Here is a 24,098-nt window from a genome sequence, read left to right as displayed (position 1 = left end):
GACGCATTTTGGCCTATGCCAGTAGCACTCATGTAAGCAGTTCCTGGGCACGGTTCAGGAGACTGTCTGCCAGGAACAATGTGGGTTATTTGGATGCAACTTCCCTCTTTTTTGAAGAGTGGTAGAGTTTAATGAACCTAAACCATTTTATAATATCACTTGACTGCAGCTTCACTAAATGGTCTCACAAACATTTAATTTACCAATATAAACACAGTCAGCAAGTGAAATTAGACTAATTACCAGTCATTCACAGAGGTAGTCACCCCATCTACTTTACTTATTAATACTGATGCACTGAATCACTACCTTGTAGACAGTGATGTTTCCCCATTGACTACACAGAGATCTGGCACTCCAAGTTTGCTCTTCTGAACTGCACCCAAGACTTGGTCTCTAAACCAGCCAGCACTAGCCTTAGTATCATTCTTGGTTTTATTTTATATTTTAGCACCATGATATATATTTAAGTACTGCAGAAGACAAATAACTCTAAATGCTCACTCTCAGACACGCCCAGGATCAGACAATGCAAGTTAACAACGGAACACATGAACAGATGCTACACTCAGACTGTTCTAGCATTCTACATTGTATCACCTGCCAGGAAATTAAAGAAGGAGGAAATCAAGACCTGACCAAGGCCATTTTCCTCCAGTTATTTCTTTATTTCAGCAGCAAGAATACAATACAGAACCCAGACTCAAGTGTATTCTATCAAGACAACTAGCTTCGTAGTAATCATCCTGTAGCCTCCTGACTGCATGAGTGCTACTATCCATATGCAGTGAGGTGCAAAGTGACTACACCACACACAATAATCAACACTTTTATTGTGGAAACAAAGGAAAGATGGAAGAAAACTTTCTATTTTTTATTTCTTTGTCTCTATACAGTCTTTCAATATGAAAGAAAACCTTTCACTATTTCAAAATTCTAGCATATACCGTAAGAATTATATCAACACTCCAATTTTCACATAAACTTAACTGGATAGCATGCTAAAATATGGTGTATATGCAAAATATTAACATTGTCTATACCAGACTAAAAGAACAGAATTAAAGGAACAAAACCAGAATAAAATGCTACATCAGTAAGGCATGCTCAATCCCCAGCACATACAAAAGCTACTTTACTGACTGGCAGCATTGCTAAGGTGCCAGATATAAACTAAACAGCACATCTGCTTACTTTCAAAACACTAGCCAGGGCATGATCTAATCTGTCTTTAACAAACTTAAAATTGAAATAGAAATGGGTCTCAGATAAATGAATGGTTTGGAATTTCATCCATTTTACTTTTAAACATTTTGCCTTTTGTGATAACTGACTAAGAGAGTCTACGTGGACTACTACTACTTTGATCCCTAGAACATACCATTTATTTCAGTGTAACTACTCAGGGAGTAAAGTTGGTAGAATTTGACCTGGTCTAAAACTGTATTAGCCCACTACTGCATAAGCTTGTAGGAAAGATTTCACTTCTGTTTACACCTTGTTTTTTTGTTTTCATCATTTCATATCAGAGCATCTTCTAGAAATATGGCCAAGCCATACATGGTATGTTTAGTGCTACATGCAAAAGAGAATTTCTAATACCTTGTCCCCCACTCAATAGCTTTTTTAATAACCATACTCTCTATCAAAGTAACAGTACCCCAATGTTTTCAAAATATTCAAATAATCAATTATTGAAAATTTAGAAACATAAGAAAGGAAGATATTTCTTTAAGCAGCACAGATGCATTTCCAGCTTATAGAAAAGGTGTTGTGATTTAAATATTCTCATTCATATGGAAGACTGAGCTTGCAAGTTATGAAAGAATGGTAATATGTGAAATGACCTAAATGTAAGTTCAATAATTTTGTGTATTTTAAGTACATTTTTAGATCAGATGTATTTTAAGAATAAATACAAGTTAAAAGTGAAGTAAGACAAAACACATTTTATGTTGCCTTTGATCTTTAACTTGTAGCCTTATCTCCCAGGTCAGAGGGCACATTATTCAATTTCACCATATTTTGTGTAAAACCACTGTAGCGTTGAAGATGACTTTCAGTACAAATGTCATGGTACTTAAAGGTAAACTGGACCCCAGTTTTTTGAGCTTCTTAATTAAAATCACAGTTTGTAATGGTCTGACAGTATTATCTTTATTCTTTCCAGTTGAGCAGCAGCAGAATTTTCACAGCATTTATTCAATCAAGCTTAGCAATGTTTCTGCAGCTCACTCTTTCACTTCCTAAAACAGACAACAGGGTTCAGAGCGACTATGCTGTCACTCTATATAAATTTATTCTCTGTGTCAAAGGGAGTAAGCTGGACTGGATGAAATCTAAACTGTTCAGGGGAACTGATGTTAAGAAGTAATTCTGAGGAGTGAAAAAGAGTGAGAGGAAAAACATTATCAGTTTTTCTTAAAAACAAAACTAAGAACTGCTTGGAATTCTCTATTACTTCTTTGAGACGAATATGCTATATCCTGTAAGGGTAGTATAATTACATTATTCAAATCACAGTCTGTAAAAAAATCTTCACTCTAGTCTATAAAGAGAACAAATGTACCAATTACACTTTAATTCAGGGAGAAAAAATTCTACATGCTAAACAGCAGCTATCACACTATAAGAACCTAAAACCACCGTGTTTTAAAGTTTTTCAGATTCAAAGCTGGTATCACCTCTTTTGGTTATTTGTAATAATTATCACATTATCATTTAAGTATTAGAGTTGATTAGTATTTGCATTATACTCTAAGCAGGCATTCTCTTTTCATAAAAGTTGTTCCTTATTTTTTCACTTTTATTAATTTCTTACCATTTCATTCAGTTTCTTTTGTAAAGTGTATTTTGAAATCTGTAAAATGAAAGAGAGGTATTCATTAAATTGTAGTTAACATTTTTTCCAACAACAACCTGCATATTTAGGTATTCTCACACTTAAGATTTAGTTGCATTTATTGCCAATCCAATACAGTAATACTGGTTTTGAATTAAAGATTACACTATTTCTTTTATTATTAGATTCACTTTACATAATTTCACTTCAATATTTAAATTACGTAAAAATGCTTTACAGTGATTTGTTACTAGAGGAGTTTTGAAAAATGCATAAATCCTTGTGTTTTCTGACATGTATCATAAAAATAATGTGTAAATGGACCACAGCCTGTAAACTAGATTCTTAGAAATAGAGAAGAAAACAGAGATAAAAATGGAAGTATTCCCTCAAGTCCTAGAGAAATATAAGTTTGTTCCCTGTTGGGGAAAAAAAATATTCTAGGTAGATATTCTAACTGGTAGCATATAAAGACATACTGAACAAATCTTGCATGCTTTAATAACAAAACTGACATTTGAAGTCATTGACACTGTTTTTCATACACCACGGACATCAGAGAATTTTGACTTGCATAATACTTAAGATCTCAAGAGCTTTAGTCTCTATAACTTAGAGCACTTAAAGAGAAATGTCAAAGAACTCAGTGTGTGTAAATCTTATACAGAAAATATTATTTCTAGGAAAAAAACCCTAAGCCTAGAGAACAATCATTTTAAGGTAGAATTCTGACTCTCTGGATGGAGAGGACTACAGAATCAAATTAGAAATTCTTCACTCTTATTTTAGGCTGATTTCCAAACAATTTTTCTGGGTCCACAGGTTCATTGTAACCTCCTGCTTCCACAAGCCACAGCAGAATTTCCTAGATCTGAACTATGCTGTTACACAAATGTTTGATCTGTGAACATTAAAAATTTAACATTAAGCTTTTTTCTGTTTTATCTTACAAAAGAAAGGCCAGTGGCATCTTTCATTACTCTTGCTGTCCACATACTACGTTCAGCAGACCATGGAGGGATATTCTACATTATCTGTGCTATACCAATGTCGTGGTTTAACCCCAGCCAGCAACTAAACACCACGCAGCCGCTCACTCACTCCCCCCCACCCAGTGGGATGGGGGAGAAAATCGGGAAAAGAAGCAAAACCCGTGGGTTGAGATAAGAACGGTTTAATAGAACAGAAAAGAAGAAACTAATAATGATAATGATAACACTAATAAAATGACAACAGCAATAATGAAAGGATTGGAATGTACAAATGATGCGCAGTGCAATTGCTCACCACCCGCCGACCGACACCCAGCCAGTCCCCAAGCGGCGAACCCCTGCCCCCCACTTCCCCGTTCCTATACTGGATGGGACGTCACATGGTATGGAATACACCGTTGGCCAGTTTGGGTCAGCTGCCCTGGCTGTGTCCTGTGCCAACTTCTTGTGCCCCTCCAGCTTTCTCACTGGCTGGGCATGAGAAGCTGAAAAATCCTTGACATTAGTCTAAACACTACTGAGCAACAACTGAAAACATCAGTGTTATCAACATTCTTCGCTCTGAACTCAAAACATAGCACTGTACCGGCTACTAGGAAGACAGTTAACTCTATCCCAGCTGAAACCAGGACAACCAAGGTTTGAACAAGGCAACAAAATCCTTACAGCTATTGCATAGAAGGCCAGCCATGGGAATAATTTTCTTTTGCTCTTAAAATACCTTCACTGTTAACTAAATGATTAACTGATAACAAGTAAATGCATCCCATTGTAAGAGAATGTTAATAAGAACCAAACATGTTGCAAAATCATGAGTAATAATACATTATAACCACTTTGTTTTCAATAGAATTAATTATTATCCCACTCAGTTTTGGGTAGAAAAATAATTGGTTTGTGGCAATACCTGAAATCTGACAAATCTGACAATGCATTACAATACTAATTCTCTTCTGTGTTGAGTTCTACTCTTTTAATCCATTTTCAAAATATCTCCCTTGGTCATTAAAAGAAAGCCAAATACTAGCTATGTCCCTATGTCTTCCTTTATTTCAAGTAACTGTGAATCACAGCCACAACTGCTCCAACACCATGTAATGATATAAAATACAATACAGAACTAACACCAAGCAGCACCAGAGTAAATTGTATGTTTATCTGACAATTTTACTGACAAACAGGCATTGGAAAGCCATGGATTAAGTGGTAAATACAGAAACCTCCTAGTGAAACAAAGGAAAATAATAAAAAACTCAGGTAGCACTGAGTTGGAGGCCCAGTGTGAATACTTGTAACTGTTTAGGAGTCCAAACCCAAAGTTTCCAAACAGGTGAGAAGTAAGAAGACAAGAATAGAAAGAAAGCGGAAGACTATGGAAATGAAAAGAAAGCATATTTCATGTGCTATTTGGACTTCTACTGAGTCTGCAGTTCTTCTGGAGGAAAAGAACTTTAGCTGGAAGGCTAACTTAAAGTCATCCTGACACTGAAGACTAGAACAGAAACTCAGAAAGCAAGGTGTACATGTACTAGAAAGATTAAATGAGAAGGCCTTAAAGGCCGTCTTAAAAACAACTATTTTCTTACCAGTGAAAAAACTAAAACCAAAACACTTGCATACTAAGGAAAGTTATTTAACAAAAATAACAGTTTACCTGTAATGCTTTTAATGCTTCTTTCAGTCCATCAATTTCTTTTTCTTTTGTTTCTACAGCAAGTTGATATTTTCCCTTTCAACAAAAGCTGTACTTCAGGATTTGGACAGAATAAATGCATTTACAACAAGAATTTATCAACAAGAATGTTACAAAAATAAAGCACTACTCCACTATGACACAACAATTCATTGGCAAAAACAGGTCAAACTTCAGCTAAATAATTTTAAAATGTACACATATATTGCTATAAAAAGAAAAGTGAAAACACGATAGTATATTTTCACCACTTATGACTAGTCAGTAAGTTTTAAATTTTTCTGTTCTGGGAGAGACAAGCCTGACAAAGGCAGAATTAATAAGTTACTTTAGTTTAGAACAAAGATACTAAATAACAGAGAAAGTATCAGGTAAATCCACTTTCTTATCTGCTGTAGCAGGCTCTTCACAGAAACAACTTCCTCAGCTTTTCTAGTCCACAAAGATTGAACTATAATCTGCTATCACTAGAATTACTAAATACATGCAAGCACATTTTATTTTTTTTTTTTTTATATATATATATATATGCATGTGTGTGTATATATATACACACGTATACATGCATGTGAATAAAGTCAAAGGACTTCAGTGGAATTAAATCAGGTAAGAAACTTGGGCAGCAATCTATACAATGGAGAGCAGAATCTAGATATCAGAGAATACGCCAGGGAAAACAAACACATCCATTCAACCACCCCTGCGCGTTTCGGTCATTTCTAACATAGTGCTGGCTGTGCAATCTCCTGAAACCATCTTGATGAGTTGAAGTACATATAATGTAAATTGGAACGAAAATTGGTCTTTGTATTCAAACTCTGTCCTGAAACTCTACAGCCTAATTTATTCTTTCAGTTACTTTGGTATAAAGTACCGAAAGTACTATTGAATTCAATGGAAGTATTTAGAGAAAAAAAACCCAAACAAATGAAAAACAGCACACAATTTAATTCTGAAACAGTGGCTGTCATTGAAAATACTAATCAGGGACTACTACATAGGTATGTATGGACAAAAAGGATGTCTTAACAAGAAAAAACTCCAAATACAAGCAAGAAAATAAGTTAACCAGATAACATAAATGCAGCAGACAATAAAGTTTACTTTGATATACTTTCAAACCAATTTCACTTGTTTGCAAATTTCTGTGCAAGTTTTTTGAAACATATAGCTTACTCATCCATGCTTAATCATTGGGAAATTTAAGTGAAACAATAGAGTCCACACACAGACATTCATTAGCTTTGCTGTTTGAAACAGGCTCCTAGCATAACAAATGCAAAACCTTCATTCGGAAGAGGAAGCAGGCACTCAGCTTGATATAAAAAGTCATGTGGTTAAGAAAAACCCCATCAATTCAGACTTAAGTATATCTTACTTCAGTTTAGTTCAAGTTCCTTAGGAAATCAGCTCAGGTAAATCAATAAAAGCCCTATTAAAATCTGGTTTTACTAAACCAGTTAGAATTGTTATTTTTCACTAGTATGTGGAAAAGGCTTATGACAATTTGTCCCAAACCCCCAAATTAAACTAAATTTTGCATAGCTTCAGTAGCTATACAAAAGGCCAGGTGGGGCTTTGAGCAACCTGGTCTAGTGGAAGGTGTCCCTGCCCACGGCAGGGGGAGTTGTAACTAGATGATCTTTAAGGTCCCTTCCAACCCAAACCATTCTATGATTCTATGAATATAGAATAAGCAAATAAGACTTTTTTCCCCCCAACTGATTTTTAGCATAAGCAGATTTTAAAGTGACATTTCACAAGTAATTAAAGTTCTATAGGCTATAAACAAAAACCCCAAAGTAACAAAGGTTATAAAGAAATTTCTTTTGCAAAGGCCATAGCAAGAAAAAAATAATATAATTGTAATATACTTAGTTTATACTTAGAACATGTTTGGTAAGTTATATGGCATTATCATTTGCTTATGTGCTTCAATGGATGACAAATAACAAATCATTGTAACATAGAGTACCTTTTCCTCTTCCATGGCAAACATCCTTGCCTGTAACTTGGCAGTGGCATAAAAAAAAGAAACAACAAATCAATACAGCACATGGGATTAATTTTACTCAAGCAGCTTGACAAGACAATATAGTTATATTACCCTGCATAATGTACTTCCTGTTTTTTTCTTTAACTATAGTAACTATAGAGTCACAAGCAGCAACCTTGTTAATCACAAATTATTTTTTCAAGAAAGAAAAACCTAATTACTTGTCAATTTCTGTTTTGTGTGATATGATTGTGATGCAGCACTAGTGATAAATTCTTCATCACCATGTGCAACAGTTTCAGTTCCTACAACTGTTCTCTGCAAGTTCTTTCAGCACTCATATTTGTTGATTATATATTATGGAGAAAAACCACCACAACCCTAATGTGAAAGACTGAAACACACTTTCAAATGGTGAACAGAATAAGTTATGTGGCAGATCTTTTACCATGGTTTATGAATCTAACCTTGCAGAGGATATGCCATCTTAAAGAGGGGAAAACAAACAATCCCCAAAACAGATTAAAAAGAAGCATTATTTTCTCTAGGAATTGTTGGAAAAATAAAAATGAAAAATCCCAGAAGAGTTGCTTACTGGGAAGACCTGTCAAATTACAGGCATTATACTGTGTCTGGAAGAAAGAAAAAGACCTGATTTCTTTGAGCTGTATATTCTAACATTTTATATGCAACAGAAAAATATTTTAATACTGATAACTTGCTATTATGCCATCATATGTTAAAATCTCATTGTCAAAGCTAGAAGGCCTTATTTTGCTACCTGTTTTTTAAAAGCTGCCATAGCTTCTTTGTTTTGTTGGTGCAATACGTCCATCTGATGCTGCAGGGTTTCCTGCTCATGCAAAAAAACAATAGTGTGTTTTAAATATTATCTTACAGCAATCCATACATACAGTATTTCAAGAAAAAAACTGATTCCTTGTTAAGTACTTTTAGAAAGACATAATTGATTAAAAACAAAACCTGAAGACTAGAGAGAGACATTTGTTAACTGGTAATCATCTTTTTGGTAGCTGCTTCTCTTTAATTCATAACAGGTAACGATTCTCACCTCTGGAATTCAGATTTGTTGTTGCTAGGACTTCTATAAGCAACTCTTACTCATCCTATCAACCTGCAGAAGCAATCCAACACCCATTGCCATCTTAAGACAGCATCTTGACATGGTTCCAGGTACTTATAATTTTAATTTTAATCTCTATTAAAAAAATATAATCCCATTAAAAAATAACAATCTGTTATTCTGTTTTTAGTTACATTTTAGTCATTTAAAAAACTACATGAAAGAGCTGAAGGAGGGCAGAAAAGACTAAGTGTAAGGTTTTTATCATCCTACTGCCTGGCTTTACTCTCATCCATACAAACAAGAAAATGAGTTAAAGACGTACTATTATTTTTATTTTTGTTATTTCATATCATAATCTCATAGACTAATACTACACTCTGCAAGTTGGAAATCTTTGACATCTTTAAGCATGTTCCTATACAAGATAGGAACCCTCCCCTCCAATTGAGGTGAAGTAATACAGAAGATATGTTTGTAAGATCAGTTTTTACATTCTAGACACTAAAAAAGTATTAGGTAAAGGTAGTCAAGAGGCTCTGTCCTTGAACAGCTATGTCAAAATATAGATTGGTGTTTAGCTAAGGAATATTAGTGTGAAGTACGAAATGATTAAGTAATGACTGCACAAAAATAAATATAAATTGAGACTGTTAAGAAGAATGACTGAGAGAAAATAAATTGATCATTTGTTTCACACACGAGAAGCCCAATTTCTTCTTCTGCCTCAATTGAGAAATTGAGTTTTTCAGACGTAAAGCCCATTCCAAAATTGCTACTTTCTCCAGCCAATTGGTGTTGCTTTCGAGTTCCACAAGTGAGAGCTGTTGCCCTTTGATACCTCCACAGATTCTTGTCTTGTAAGGTGTTTTATATTCATGTACATACTCATTAATTCATTGTAAGATAAGTAGAGAAAGTTTTGATTTGCATCTAACAAACAATACATACTACATGAAGAAATATTCAAAAATGTGAAAACAAAAGTCTTGAGGAATGTTTTCTTCAAGCTGTCACTTAGAACTGTGTTCAAAGACACAGGTTCTCCAGTGGGTAAAGAGCATGCCAAGTATGCTAGAAAGCCAGAAATAGTACTGCAGTGACAGCAAATCAACTATTCTCAGTGGAGTATTCATACTCACCACAGGAATAAAATTTTATATCTACAGTATTATCAAATTAAGGTGACACTTCTTTAGATTATAGGAATTCAAGCCAGTATTTTATAATAATTTATGTAGATATAAGTTTGTTTTCACAAAATAGTAATCCTTTATACAATTTTGTCATTGACATAATTGATAGCTGGAAAAAAGCGTTACTGAGGTCTTCATAATATACCACAGTCTTCCTTGTACTGTATATTCAAGTGACGTATTTTATTCTAAAAAAGAGATGGGAAGTTTCTAAAAATATTAATTTCCTAACAGGCCTCACAGCCGAGACTATTAAATAAAATGATTATATATAACTTTCTCAGAAATTCAGTTTTGGAATAAATTTTCCATACATGCCATGTATGTGTGGTGCAGGGAGAGTGAAGAACAAACTTACTTTTTAAAAATATAAGCAAAATCACCTTTGATATTATAATGTTATAGTAAGTATAATAAGCATACTCATTAGATTTAAAGGAATATTTTCACCAGTTATTCTGTTTTCCCTATTCTAGCATATTTTTTGAGAGCAGCAACAGTATTCATAAAATGTAAACAAAGATTTGCTTTAAAATTGTAATATTAAACTACAAACTTAGCTCAAGTCATGTCTTTATTTTAAACTAGTTTCCTAAATTCAAGGTAAAATATATACTGAATCACAGAAACATTGACTGTAAGGGACACCTCTGAAGGAAAAAAAAGTATAACAGAACCTTTGATAAGCCTGGGGAAGCTGTCTACTTACTGAACTACTATTGAGGGCAATATGATTCTGCATTCAGAAACCATCAGGTCACAAATTCAATTTAAATGTCATACTTAGCATTTTCATCTTACTGGAATCTCCAGAATTGGAAACTTGAATTAGTTTGTTTCTTTGAAGTTCCAGAGCTCTATATGTGCTCATACAAATTTCCTAAAATCTACAACTCATTGTTTACATTAGGTTTGCCACGTGCCAATGTTAAATGCAAAGTGCGGGGGGGGGGGGGAAGTTCACCTAACTGCTTGCAAGTCCCATCTTTTTATTAATGGTAAATTAAATTGCTGTTAAGGTCTCAGAATGAATGGAAATCATCCCTTTTGAACCCAGATTATTAAGAACTGCAATGCTAGGTTAAGAAAAGCAAAGAAGGGTTACAAATTGAAAGCTCTGTTGCTTTTACAAATATAAAATGTTTCCTGTTTCTGTGTGTACATATATATCTTTCAGAAAAAAAATCACATAGTTAGGATTATTAATTTAAGATGGTTAGGATGAACTCTAAGATGAAATAGTCTTCCTTTACTACTAAGATGTTAAATATCCCAAGATCAAGGATAGAGCTGAAATTATTGTTTCTTCTGTGATCGTAAAATATACAGAGTGAAGCCTTTTATCTTGTGACCTAGTGACAGGGGTCATAGGTTTGATTGTATTAGAGAAGGGAATGGATTTCCTATGAAAGCATAACCTCAGGAGCCCTAACCCTAAGAAGAATGTTAGGCTTATTTTACTGCAAACTTCATTCTGAGTGTTTAAAAGCTGACAAACCACTTTTGAGTATGTCTAACACATAAGTTCCTGTGTAAAATAATTTTTTTGAAAAATTGCCACCTCCAAAACATTGCAAAGTGAAGTTGTTTGTACAACTGCACTGGTACTTGCACTTGCCAAAGCCCAGCGTAATACAGAGAAGCTGATGCGTAGCTTCCCCCGCACCAACGTGTCAACGTGCCTCATGTTAAGCTAAATGTCTTATTGCTTCAATATTTACATCCCTTTTGACTGAAGATTTCCAGTCATGTCAAACATTATGATGGCACTCTTTTGTTAATCTGACTTCTAGATTGGGCACAATCCAAATCAGTATAAAAGCTACAGAAGTTCATGGCTAGACAATAAACTACTGGCTACCACATTCTACTATTAGAAATTACAATAGCCTTAAAAAGGGGAATTGTACCAAATCACAATCCATATTAATATTACATTAAAATTAAATCCCAGCAGTTAAAACATTAAAGCCATGTAGTAAAGTTACCTTCTGCCATTCAAGTTCCTGTTTCTCTACAACGATTTTACTGATTTGATCTTCATAATTAATCTCTGTTTCCTAGTTAAAAAACAAACAAACATATTTTAGACAGTACCTGCAAATCAAACACCAACATAAATTGTGTATTCACACTTTTCTTCCTTTACAGTCCAGTACACAGAATAGTATGTGACTACATACCACACAGCAAAAAAAGGCAACAAAAGCTCTCTGGATGCGGTAAAATAGCAGATTAGTTCAGCTGTTTTCATCAGAAAATTTGCAGAATAAGTAACTTAGATTGAAATGCATAGCAGAAGATTAGAGCTAGGATTATAGCTCTCTTAATTAGCAGTAACAGTTCCCTCTTCATACATATTGTCTTCTGCATCTTACAGCAAAACCAGACTCAAAGGGAATAAACCAGACTTGACTTCACAGTTGAAAAATGATTGAGAATTCTGATGAACCGAGTCAAAATACTGAGATTAAGAGAAATTCTGCAAGCTGCAATAAGTGCTTCAAGAACCAATGGTTAGTCAATGATACACATAATCATGGTTAAATGAGTCAGAATCTTTGGGACATCTTAATTATTCAACTCAAAGCATTTGAATCTTTATTCTTTTTGACATGTCCCAGGACAACTGAAAAGTTTGTGTCAGCAATTACTTCTGTTATTATGGAAAAAGTGAAATATTTATCGTAACCTTTTGTGCCAGGAAGCCTTCTGACCTACCAGATGAAAGTACGAAGTTAAACAGAAGTCATGGATAATCAACAAGTATTTTTGATAAGATGAGCTACCAGAAAATCTTAGAAGAACATTACTAAAGTCTAAAATTTCCTTCACAGTCCAGAACATGTACTAGTAACAGGAAGGTGAATCACATCTCCTGTTCTTGCAGAAGCACTTCGTCAAGAATCAAACTATTACTGTGATAATAAATGAGACTTAGCTGCTGATAATCACAGTTGTTAAAAATTTATGGAAATTTTCCTGAAACATTCTGGTATTAAAGTCAAATTTTCCCAACTGGAATCAGCTTCCCCTTTGAGTCAAATTTTTATGAGCACTGGCCTTCCTTTACAAATACAATACTCAAAAAAGGAAGAACAACAGGTTCCCCTATCAAACAGTCATGACATCTTGCAAAAATAGTATTTAGGCTTTTGATGTATATCATAAGCAATTCACCACTGTCCTGCTATTGCAAATGGTCAAAATAATGAATATCCTTTAAAGACCTGGAGAGCTACACTAATGTGTTGCTCTGAGCTTCAAAAAGTTAATTTCCTGCCTTTTCTCTGCACACTGATGATCACCTTGAAAAAGCGACCACTTTAAGGTAAGATTCTCTTCGATGAATTGGTGCACTAGTAACATATATTGAGGTCTTGTGTTGGACACACTCCAACAAGGGCCAAACTGACTGTATGAGGGTAAAAGAGTACTCCCAATACTTGAACTGTGTTCTCTGAACTACTGTATTTTGATATATTATGTGCACCTTTACGCTTTTTTTGAGTTCAACTTCCCCACTCCAGTTTAAAACCTGCATTCTAAACTGTTGAAAAAATACGCACTCTTAGAATGACTCACACCTCAACAGCCCAGACTACTACAAAAGAAAGGGCTATAATCCTCAGGGAAACAGTGACAAAAAAGTGCCATTTATGGATCTCTCTAGTAATAAATTAAAAGCAGGCCTCAAAAAGATTATTTTCTTGATACTGTGTTTTAAGTAAAATTCTACTGAACTGCAATACCATGAATGACTATTACTTATAATGAAAAAAAAAAAAAAAAATCACCTCTGGATGAAGTAATAAATTTTCTGAAACAGTGAAAGAGCAAACTGAGGTTCTTCCTCCTTCCACAGTGAAGCAGATAATACAAATGTTTTGGCTACAAAGAATGAAGTATGCTGCATCTTTAAGAAATGCAATTCTTTCCTAAACCCAGTACAAATGAGGGTTCCAAGTTTTTGATATAAGGATATTTACAATGCTTCACATTTGTGCAAAACTATTTTAAAGAAGATTTTGCAACCCTTTCTCACTTGGTACAACATTTGTCCTATAGTCCCACTGTACTATCAATAGAAATAAAATGGCAAAGTATGTCCCAAGGTGATTTAAAATACGTTTTTGACATTGCCATCTTTTATAGGTTTAAGGGTCAAAACTGACTTCCTTGATTAACAGGCAGTTTACAGGCACATGTGTGGATAGAAATAACACACACTTCTATCCACAGGAGGCTACCCCTAAGCATTTCAAGAGTTACTTGCAGGATCTAAAACTAAAGCTCAACACTCATGTGAATTTTTATATATAAAATATTGAACATACATTTAAAATTAAAATTTCACTCACAGAGAACTAGGGAAAAGTTCTTTAGCTCTTGCTTCTCTGATATGTACCAGCAGAATATAGATGGAGAAGAGACCTAAAGATTTCATATGCCTTAAGGTTAAAAAAAAAAAAGGGGGGGGGGGAGAGAGAGAATTGAAAAGATTATCAATGCTTCCCAGTTCTGCCTTAAATAGTACTTCAGAGTTGCAATGAATTTGTTTTCTGATACTAATCTATAAGTACTGAAAGAAAAAGACATCTCCCTAAGTTCCCTGGAGTGATAAAAACAAATAAGGTTGACTTACAGCTTCTTAGAGAAGTGTAATCTTAAGCAATTTATGTCATTAAGCAACAAATGCTATTAAAAAGATATATTATTAGTAAAAGCCTTGTTCAAAATTGTAAGAAGTAAGGTTTATAAAATCTGACCCTTAAACACACCATGTAAATTATTCCTAAACTAATCAAAATGCACTGCAGTAGTATTCTTCCATAACTCCAGACTACATATTTCTACCACTCCCCTGTGCAGGCACTAGCATATATAAAGGTATTTCAGAGACAAAACCAGAATTTTCATCCAGTGCACAACTACACAGGGAGAAGGAGGTTGCCAGTTATCCCATGGATCAGATCTAGCCTCAGGGAACCCAAGAATCTGTACCAGTGCAACACAAGCAACAGTAACATGTTGCCACAGGAAATGTAGCATGGACTTAGATCAACATAATGGACAGTAAACCTGCCCCCAGAATACTTGAAGTGCCTGCCCATTTGAGTCCTAATATGCTTTTTGATAACATGCTAGCAAATTTTTCAAGTATATATTTTGAAAACATGCAAACTAGTCACAGTGATTACTGCATTTCTTCAGCTTCTATGCATATAACTGTCTCTCCTTTTCTTTGTAGACTCATCTAGTTTGGTGTATTTGTTATAAGTCAAAAGCTCAAGTTCAGAGCATTTACAAAACAAACTTCAAACTGCAACTAGCATCAGAAAAAAAAATACAGCTATGAAGGTAAAGTTGTAACAGAGAGAAAAAAGCTTAACATATGCTCTGTGATTCTGACCTCACTAAAATTTATGGCAAATATATCACTAATTTCAATGGTTGTTGGAGATCAACAAGTATCTATCCATATTAAACTTACCATGAAATAAAAGGAAAATAATATAATCTTTTAAAGGGGAGCAACGTAGCAGATATTAGCATTACAAATTCTTCACAAAGAAAACCTCCAATTCACAAAGACTGGGCTTACCAAAATGCAACAGCTACCTAAATGAAACCCAGCATTTGGAGTATATAAAAAAGCAGCACATACACCATTTCAATTTTAAAATGTGTAAGTATTTTAAATCCTAATGAGGACACTGAAAATACAGAAATAGATTTTTGTGCAGATACTTAGTTTAAAATTTCACACTTGTTCTAAGAAACAGCATGTTAAAATTTAAGACATTTATAATTGTTAATTGCCACACCCATACCAAACACTTTACATTTAACTAAATAAATACAATAATACAAGCTTGAAAACTGCATTAAATTCCACTTTAATCGAGCCCTTTGCTTTGAATACTAAAGAGGATAAGAACCAAAGTTCTAAGTGAACAACACTTCTCCAACTTACTCTGAAATTATAAAGGAAAATCTGGAAGCTATCAAAAACGTGTACATATGTAACTACTGTTGAAAAAAAAAAAACCAACATCATAAATACTTAAACTGAGAATGACAATTACATGATGAAAGTGTTCTCATGTGAAATCACTAACAATTATAAGCCTTATCCATCAATTTTACTTCTTTCAAAGGACATTTATAGTTTACCTAATTTGAATTGAAAGCTTAAAAAAAAAAAAAGCTTCACTCAAGTTTTAAAAGTTCCACCAGCTGTTTAATAAGACAAAAACATTTTTGTTATATTTAGGAGAATAATATTGTATATAACTTTGATGGGGCATCAAAAACCCACAAAACCTTAAAAGTGTTCCTTTTTTTATTATATGCCTTAGGACTACATGGATTTAAGTGTTTTTCTAAAAAAGACTACCATAACAATAAAAGAGGAGTAATTTGATGGTTTATTTACTTGTTATAACCTTTAGAAAGTGTCAAGCCTTCTTTAAAGTGTTTGCTTCAGGCTGTAGTTTTACAAGATGGGCTGTGGATTGGTCAAGCCCCCTCGATTCTTGACCCTGAACAGATTTAGGAACAGAGTACAGCTGGCTCACGTCCAGGCAGCCAAAACTGCTGCTAGGTACTTTTATTATCTTTTTTGAACTCATAATCTACCTCCTACAAAATTGCACATCCAATTTCTCATGCAGGTCAATCAAATAGTACTCAGAAACTACAGTTTCTGATTGTTTCGTACTATAATTAGAATAACCTTCATGAACTAAACAGTCCAGTATAACTTTTAGTAGACTGCATGGATATCCTTCTTAAGTTTTGTTCCCAGGACAAGTGTTAAAGGGAGAGAAAATATTTATAACAGCTTTATTCTAACTTTAGTTCCTGACACAACATCTTTGGATCTTAATAGTTACGACAGGTAACCACTTTCCTTTTTCAGAAGCAGAGAAACAGAAATGTATACCAACCACCTCTTCCTTTGGAAATCTTTCATTGCTCTGTCCTTGATTCCACTGCATAGGCTGCAATTGCTCTGTATTTAAATAAAACTCAGCTATCGAAACATATTCCTTTACGTGTTTGCATTGATACTTACAATGCTCTTCTCTCCAACTTCAAGTAATCACTTCCTAATCAAAAGCCACATTATTTACTAACACAGAAATTATAAGCTAACACACTGCTTACTGACTTGAATAACAATGTTGTGTGTCACAGTCATGAGATCCATAAACTTCAATATTGCTTATTCTTTTATATCCACATACATGCTTTTTTTTCTTTTTTAAATATTCAGCTTTCCTTATTTCCATCATCTTGCTAAAAAGTACCCTAATTTACACTTAGGCAGAAAATCCAGATATAAGACTGCTAGAAGTTTTTGTTCTGTTTCCCTGCAGCCTGTGCTAGTGGTATCCTGTTTGCTGACTTCTAGGTAACAAAAAAAAAAAAAAAAAAAAGCCATCCACATTTCTATTCCGTGTTATTTTATCATTGTTTCTCCCCCCTGCTCTTAATTTCCTCTTTTTATTCTATCCTTTAAGAGAACCAAGTTCTTCACCATTCTTACTGCTTGTTAGCAGTTAGAATTGTTCCTTGCAATAAACCTCACCAAATCTTGCATTTCCCTAGCATCCTCTTTATTTCGAGAAAACATTTCTGCCTTACTTTCTACAATAGTAATTGTCCTCATGAACAGAAACTTCAAAATAGAGTATTAAAACATTCCTTTCTTTCATGATTCTATACTTACCCTATGCAACAGCCTGAAAATAACTTAAAACCAAGCTCTTTTTAATTAAAAAAAAATATTTATTTATGCAACAGTTTCATTCAATCTCACATTTTTGGTTGCTGTAGAATTATTGTTTCCACACAGATGCCTAAATAGCTACAGCAGGTGCCTCTGGTGCCCTTTTTAATTTCTCTGCTATTCCACACATCTGAACGTGGTGGTTCTCCCGCAGAACATGCCTCCAACAAGGTTTAGCTTTACGTGTCCTGTAATGTTTCTGGGTTTTTTTAGGTCTGGATAGTCAACCAATATGACTGTTATGACCATAACTGGCATGTCCACCAATATACCATTAATAACTCAAGTTTAGTCCTTCTGCTTTGCTCCTCCATCTGGTAACTAAGTTCATGGTTTCATCAAATTTCTTCACTTAATATCTCAAAAAACAATTTGCCTTTTGGGCGTAAGTGACATTTCCAAATACTAACCTTATAATGCAACTTTCAATTTTCATCTCAATACTGAACTCCACTTGCCCATCTTATCTGTGAAACACTGCTAAATAGATGAGTTAGCTCTGCACAGTTATGTACCTCTCTCCCATTCTGGAACAGACTAGCCCTGGAATCCAGAGCTACCATGTGCTATACAGTGCTACACTGTGCAGTGCAAATCCTTCACAGTTGCCAGAAAGCAGAAGTACATTTTGGCAATGGGAGAGAGTAGTTAAGAGTGAGCAAAGCTCCTTCCTGTTCTCCCTGTAAGAAAACCTAGAAATAGGTCACTGTGCTGAAGAACTTGGAGTAGGCTAGCCAAAGCCATAGCAAAGGTAAAGTAAGAGGAATTGAGATAAACTTGCTCAAATCTATCTGAAAGGAAAAGCACATACAACTCTACAGCAGTAGGGTAAGCTACTGCTTCTGAGAACAGCAACCAGAAAAAAACATTCAAGCTGAGATGTTGTGAAAGCCATAATATCTGCATCATGACAACAGACATGATTCAGGATTTGTCTCTTTTAGCAAATAAGTAAGAAAATACAAGAAGGACATTTACTTTCTCAATGACTGCTTACTGGCCATCAGCATGAAAGTGGGTAAGCACAAAAAGGTCTAATTTATATAAAAACAGAAGAAGGCAGAACAAAAGACAGAAAGGGACAGAAACTAGAAAAAACAGGGAAAAGGAAGATGAGAAGAAGAGCATTAGGGGCAGGGAAGGAGACTAGAATCAATAACAGCAAAATGATAGCACCAACTAGCCTTTAAGGAATATTCCTGTCCACAACATGGAACTGATTCCAGAAGTCTTGAGACCCCGCATTCCTGTGCTGTGAGCACAGGTAGGAAATTGCTGTGAGCACAGGTAGGAAATTCCCTGGCAAATCAGACATCTCATCCCCACTTCTGGTGGCTGATTGTAATACCACCTGCTATGTTGACATACACCTTTGGATCAAGCAAAGGAGAAGTTTTATACAGTGCTTGACAGTAAACAGTAGGATGATAAATACCAGTAACAAGTCAATATGGCTTCAATTTACAAAATTCAGGGGTGGGGGAGGGATCCAGGATTCTAAAAGAAAATATTTAAAGAATCCTATATTAAAGTATTCATTAGAACATAGAAAATGTTTTTAGGGGTAAACTCAATGCCCTTTGCAATGCTAATGTTCTTTAATACAACCTAGTGTTCTTTTACGGTAAAGAAAAATTACCTTGTAAAAAATGGGAGAAAATTTGACAGCTGGAAAAAACGCTTCTTAAAAAGTAATTTAGTTAAAAGATAAGCACTACCAAGTCATATCTAGATCATAACTGCCCAAAGAGAGAAGAGCAAAATTTATTCTTTGTAATTTTTACTAAACAGAAGAGTATCAAATCTAATAAACTCAAGGCACAAATGACAGAGTCTGTAGTATTAGCCAGACTTAACACCAGAAAGAGCCTCAACAGGTGCTTGTTTTCAGGTATGGAAACAGGTCACTGAAACTTACCCTTTGCACCAAAGAAAAACATTAGTAAAGTTTTAAAAATCATCACTAAGATTTATCTTTCTTGTGTTCAGCTAATCAACACCTACACTGCTTCAACTGCTACTAAACACACTCATATCCCCAGGGTATTAAAATACATTTCTATGGAATTAAGGAAGAGTTTCCTTAATGTCTTATGTTTAAATGCTTTTCTGGCTGAGGATGTTTTTTTGTATCGAGGGCAAGAAAGAAAATAATTCAATACACAACATATGTGCTTTCTTGTCCTTGTAAACATTATCCTTAAACCTAATGTCAGTTGTCTTATATGCATTGTACTTCAGAAAGCATTAAAGACTTCCAATTGACCTACTATGCTGCAACTTTATACTGTCAAAATCAATTATATTTATCTCTTATGAAAAGGATCATCTCTTATTACTCAACAAAATGAAGTCGGCTGATTGCAAAGCAGGGCTGACAGACTTTGGAACAAAGTGAATGGGATATCCACCACAAAAGAATCACTGTGCTGATCGGTGCTTGATGAGTGTGAAAGCTAAACTGGCAAAAAAATAGAAGCACATTCAAACTATTGGAGTGTGAAGTAATCCCTGGGGGCAGGGGAAAGAGTAATATCATTTTTTGTAGCTTTTAATTACATACATATTCATATTAAGTCAATTTATATTAGAACAAAGACTCTATGAACAGCCAAAAGAATAAAGTGAAGCTGTATCAAGTATAATAGTTTAAGCAATATATTCTCCAGAATAAACATGCACAGCTACCATTAATTGGTATTTAATCTGTAAAATAGCAGAACAGTCACTTATTATCAGCAACTCCTCTAAATTATTTTTGTTTTGAGAGTTTAACTACAGCTATATGCTTAACCAAGAAAAGTGAAAAACAGATAGATGAAGTAACTCAGTGCATTTATTTATATAGGCATATTCAGAAAAATGAATTTTCTTCTTTAAAATAGTATCTTATGGTATCAAGTACAGATTGTATCAAGTCTCTCAAAATAGTTTAATATTTAATAAGAGTTTAATTTTTATCTGTCTAGCTTCGCACAGATAATTTCATCTGCAAATTAATTTTTATTAATTTGAATTTATACTACAGTACAACCAGCCATTCAAGGCAGTTTATTGAACTCAAAATACATGATAGTTCCTGCCCTGAAAAGACTCCTGTCTAAGTGACAAGCAAGACCAACAATGGGAAGAGAAACAGAAGCAAACCAAGGTAAAATATCTCGTTTAAGGTCAAGCCACAGGTCAAAGACAAAATTGAGAGGAAAATCCACTATACTGGTTATACTGCCTTCATCAGCCTATCGGTCTACTGTGAGCCTCACAAGCAACTTGTAAAGGAAGTGGCAAAAGTAGTAAGAAACCAGCAGAACTTTTACTTCACTTTCTTATGCAGCAGTTTTGTGGTTTTGGTTTTTTTTTTATGGCAGTTATTCTTTTGTTTATTGTTTTTAAAGAGGGGATTATAGCATTTAACTTAGATCAAAATAAGCACAAATCAAGCATGTCATCAATACTAATATTTTAAAAGTAATAATACACATCTTTTGAACAGGTCAAATTCATCAAATGCAGAAAGATATACTTTAGGTCTTTCAAAAAAAACAACAGTTCAGAAACACTAAGGGGAGAAATAGAAACAAATGTTTACAGACATACAACTGAAAAAGTAACCACAGAAAAACATAACTGAAAAATTAACCACAGAAAAAAATATAGCTGCCTTCAACAGTGCAGAAACAATTTTACCTTAGTACTACAAGATGATTCAACTCGTATTTCAAACACAAAACACACACCCCACCCCCAATACTCAATATGTTATTATTGTAGAGCTCTAGCTTAATAGTTTAGCAATTTAAAAATGGTGAAATAAAGCAGATTTGGTTATCACAGTAGTTCTTTGCCCTTTTAGGCAATTCTAAAAAGCACAAGTAAACAGACAAAAATAAGTCAAAATCGCTGCTCTTCTGGCAAATAGTAAATCCATCTATGAAATGAGAAAGACTTATGGACTTAGCAATGACTTGGATTCTCTTTCTTTCCTCTTCATATCAAAGGCTGTTCTTAGAGAGAGGAACTACAATGAAATACAAAAATTTTATGTAGATCATTTTTTGTCTATAGACTGGTGATCAACTGTAGCAACTTTGTACCTTATTACAGGAAAGCCAAATTCATTGCCATGCAACCCTGTTGTCTTTGTGCTGCCTGCACAGAAATTTCTAATACAGACACTGCCTAAACCCATGACATTTTTAAACAAAATCCTGGTTGGTGAATTACTTAAAAAAATGCTGCTTAAGTGTGTGTAAACTTCATGATGTATTTTATGATTACATACAGGGAGACAGAAATAAGACAAAGAAACACTAAAAAACAATATAAACACATTTACCCTTCTTATACGCAATTCTTCTATTGTCTCCAATAAACTTGTTTTAAAGTCTAACAGTCGAATGGAAAGTAATGTCTCTGATGGACTTTGAAGACTAGAGTCAAGTGCCTGTGTTTTAAAGTCTGCATCCATTCTTCAAACTTGTTTCTGCAAAATAAAAATGTGTATTTCCTCTCCAGTTTATCTTTAAGAGAATATTCAAACTGCAAAATTTGCAAATATGGAAGCAAATTCTTTTTGCAAAGAGTAAAACTACTAGTTATAGCCATCATGCAACGAATAATATTTTCATTTTAAATTACTGTACGATATTGTAATAGAAAACAAACAGCTTTATCATTAATTCACCATTAATTAATTTGTTTTTCCTCTTTTTTTGGCTTGGTTTTAGTTTTAAATAAAGACTGTGATGAGCATGAAAAAGGTAGTAGTACAGGGTTTTTTTCCAGAGCTCCTGCCCTGCACTGGCATGAAGGTACTGCAAGTAACACATCAGGCCATGAAAAAGTAACTACCTACCTTCAAGATTTCAAAAATCACAAGACAGGCTCAATTTTAAAGGAGACCTTCAGACTGGCTTGAAATGATTAACTAAAGGTTCATTCACAGTTTCTGCTTCTGAATTTTAACAACAAAAACTTTTTGGTTCTGTTCCCACAAGATCAAGTATCAAAACGCTGTACTCTAAGCTAGCTACATTAACTGTTGTCAAGGTAATGAGTTATGCTAACATAAAACCCATGTGTCTCTGTAGGGACAAAGCATGTTCATTAGTAACATTAGAAATGACTACAACACTTAGCATTTGTTTTACAAAAAGATAACAACTGTACGTATTTCAGCTGTACTTCCCAGATCATATTTTTTTAATACTTGAAACTGAATTTCCACCAGTCCACTAGAATACATAATGCTATTCCTTCCCAGAAACACCCCATGCATGTTTCTAGACTAAGAATTAAAGAGGTAGGGGTAGACCACAGGAGTTATGACTGACCTGGCCATGCCGCAGAACCCTTAGGAAGGAATTCCTGCAGGAAGAACAGAGACCTGGTCTGTATCACAGGGCCATAACAACTACACATCAGGGCTCACCACTTTTTTCTGCTGTTGTCTAAATAAAACCCTAACATAGATCAAATTAAAGCTGCTTGGTCATGGTTAATAGATTGATTCCCTGGCCAGTTGCCCCACCACAAAAGTTATTCTAAGTTACTGGAATAATGGTTTTGCTAAAAACAGAAAAATCAGGCTCATTTTTGTCTTCCATTTTAAAACATATGACTAATACTGAACTGTTCAATATGAAATATTTATATAAGTTCTGTTGTCAGTGTCAAAATGTGTATGTTTGAAGGATTTCTGAAGAGGCAGTGAATAAATGTCTGAATAAGAACCATGTACAAACATGTACCACTTCAGGCAACCAATCTGTTCTGTCAATGTGCCAACATCAATCAGGCACTGTGCAGCCAATCTGCATACATTTTAGACACAGTTTAGGCCTAGGTTGTTTGGTGGGTTTTGTTTGTTTTGGTTTTGTTTGTTGGGGTTTTTTGGTTGTTGGGTTTAGTTTTTTTGTTTGTTTTTTGTTTTGTTTTGTTTTTTTTAAAGTAAAGCATTAAGATAAAAAAACCCCACTCTTTTTTTTCCTAAGCCAAAGAATTTAGAATTGATTAAGTCAGACTCTCTCAAAAGCACATTAAAAAATACGTTTCTTTCACCCAAGTTTTCAAAATTGTTTCCTTACCAACAGATGTTGTATCACTAATTCATGAAGCACTACTACAAACAAAACTTTTGATTTCATATCAAGTACTGGGAGATAATCATAGCTACAAAACTAATAAAAATGGTAATATGCACAATAGATTAGGCACAGAGCCATTTGATTTAATTTTCAATCATGCTATATTCTGAACTGAAGGGTAATATTTTGCAAATATAATGTTAAGACATGATGCATGCTCTAATTCTATTGTTGTCAGCTGACATTATAGGTTCAGAGTTGGGGGATTCTCCAGTGACAAATTTCTACAAGACAGTACTGTTACCAAATGAAGAATCCTGGTAGCCTGTGTTAATAAGGGAAAAGAAATAAGAGTGCTTGTGAAAAATGTGACACAGAAAAAGGATGGTCCAACTCTGGGATTCATCCTAC

General features: G+C 34.3%; 1 protein-coding gene across 1 annotated transcript in view; it reads right to left on the bottom strand.

The window, feature by feature from the left end:
- CCDC73 (coiled-coil domain containing 73) overlaps nucleotides 1-24,098 on the bottom strand; it is a 103,638-nt gene that overhangs the window by 34,207 nt on the left and 45,333 nt on the right. Inside the window, 6 exon segments of the mRNA XM_052810635.1 lie at nucleotides 2,822-2,860; nucleotides 5,489-5,563; nucleotides 7,503-7,538; nucleotides 8,305-8,376; nucleotides 11,792-11,863; nucleotides 21,938-22,084. Of these exon segments, the coding sequence (XP_052666595.1) occupies nucleotides 2,822-2,860; nucleotides 5,489-5,563; nucleotides 7,503-7,538; nucleotides 8,305-8,376; nucleotides 11,792-11,863; nucleotides 21,938-22,084 (441 nt within the window).

This window comes from Harpia harpyja, chromosome 16 (assembly GCF_026419915.1).
Source record: "Harpia harpyja isolate bHarHar1 chromosome 16, bHarHar1 primary haplotype, whole genome shotgun sequence".
Taxonomy (NCBI): Eukaryota; Metazoa; Chordata; class Aves; order Accipitriformes; family Accipitridae; genus Harpia; species Harpia harpyja.
This window is presented reverse-complemented; position numbering and strand designations above follow the sequence as displayed.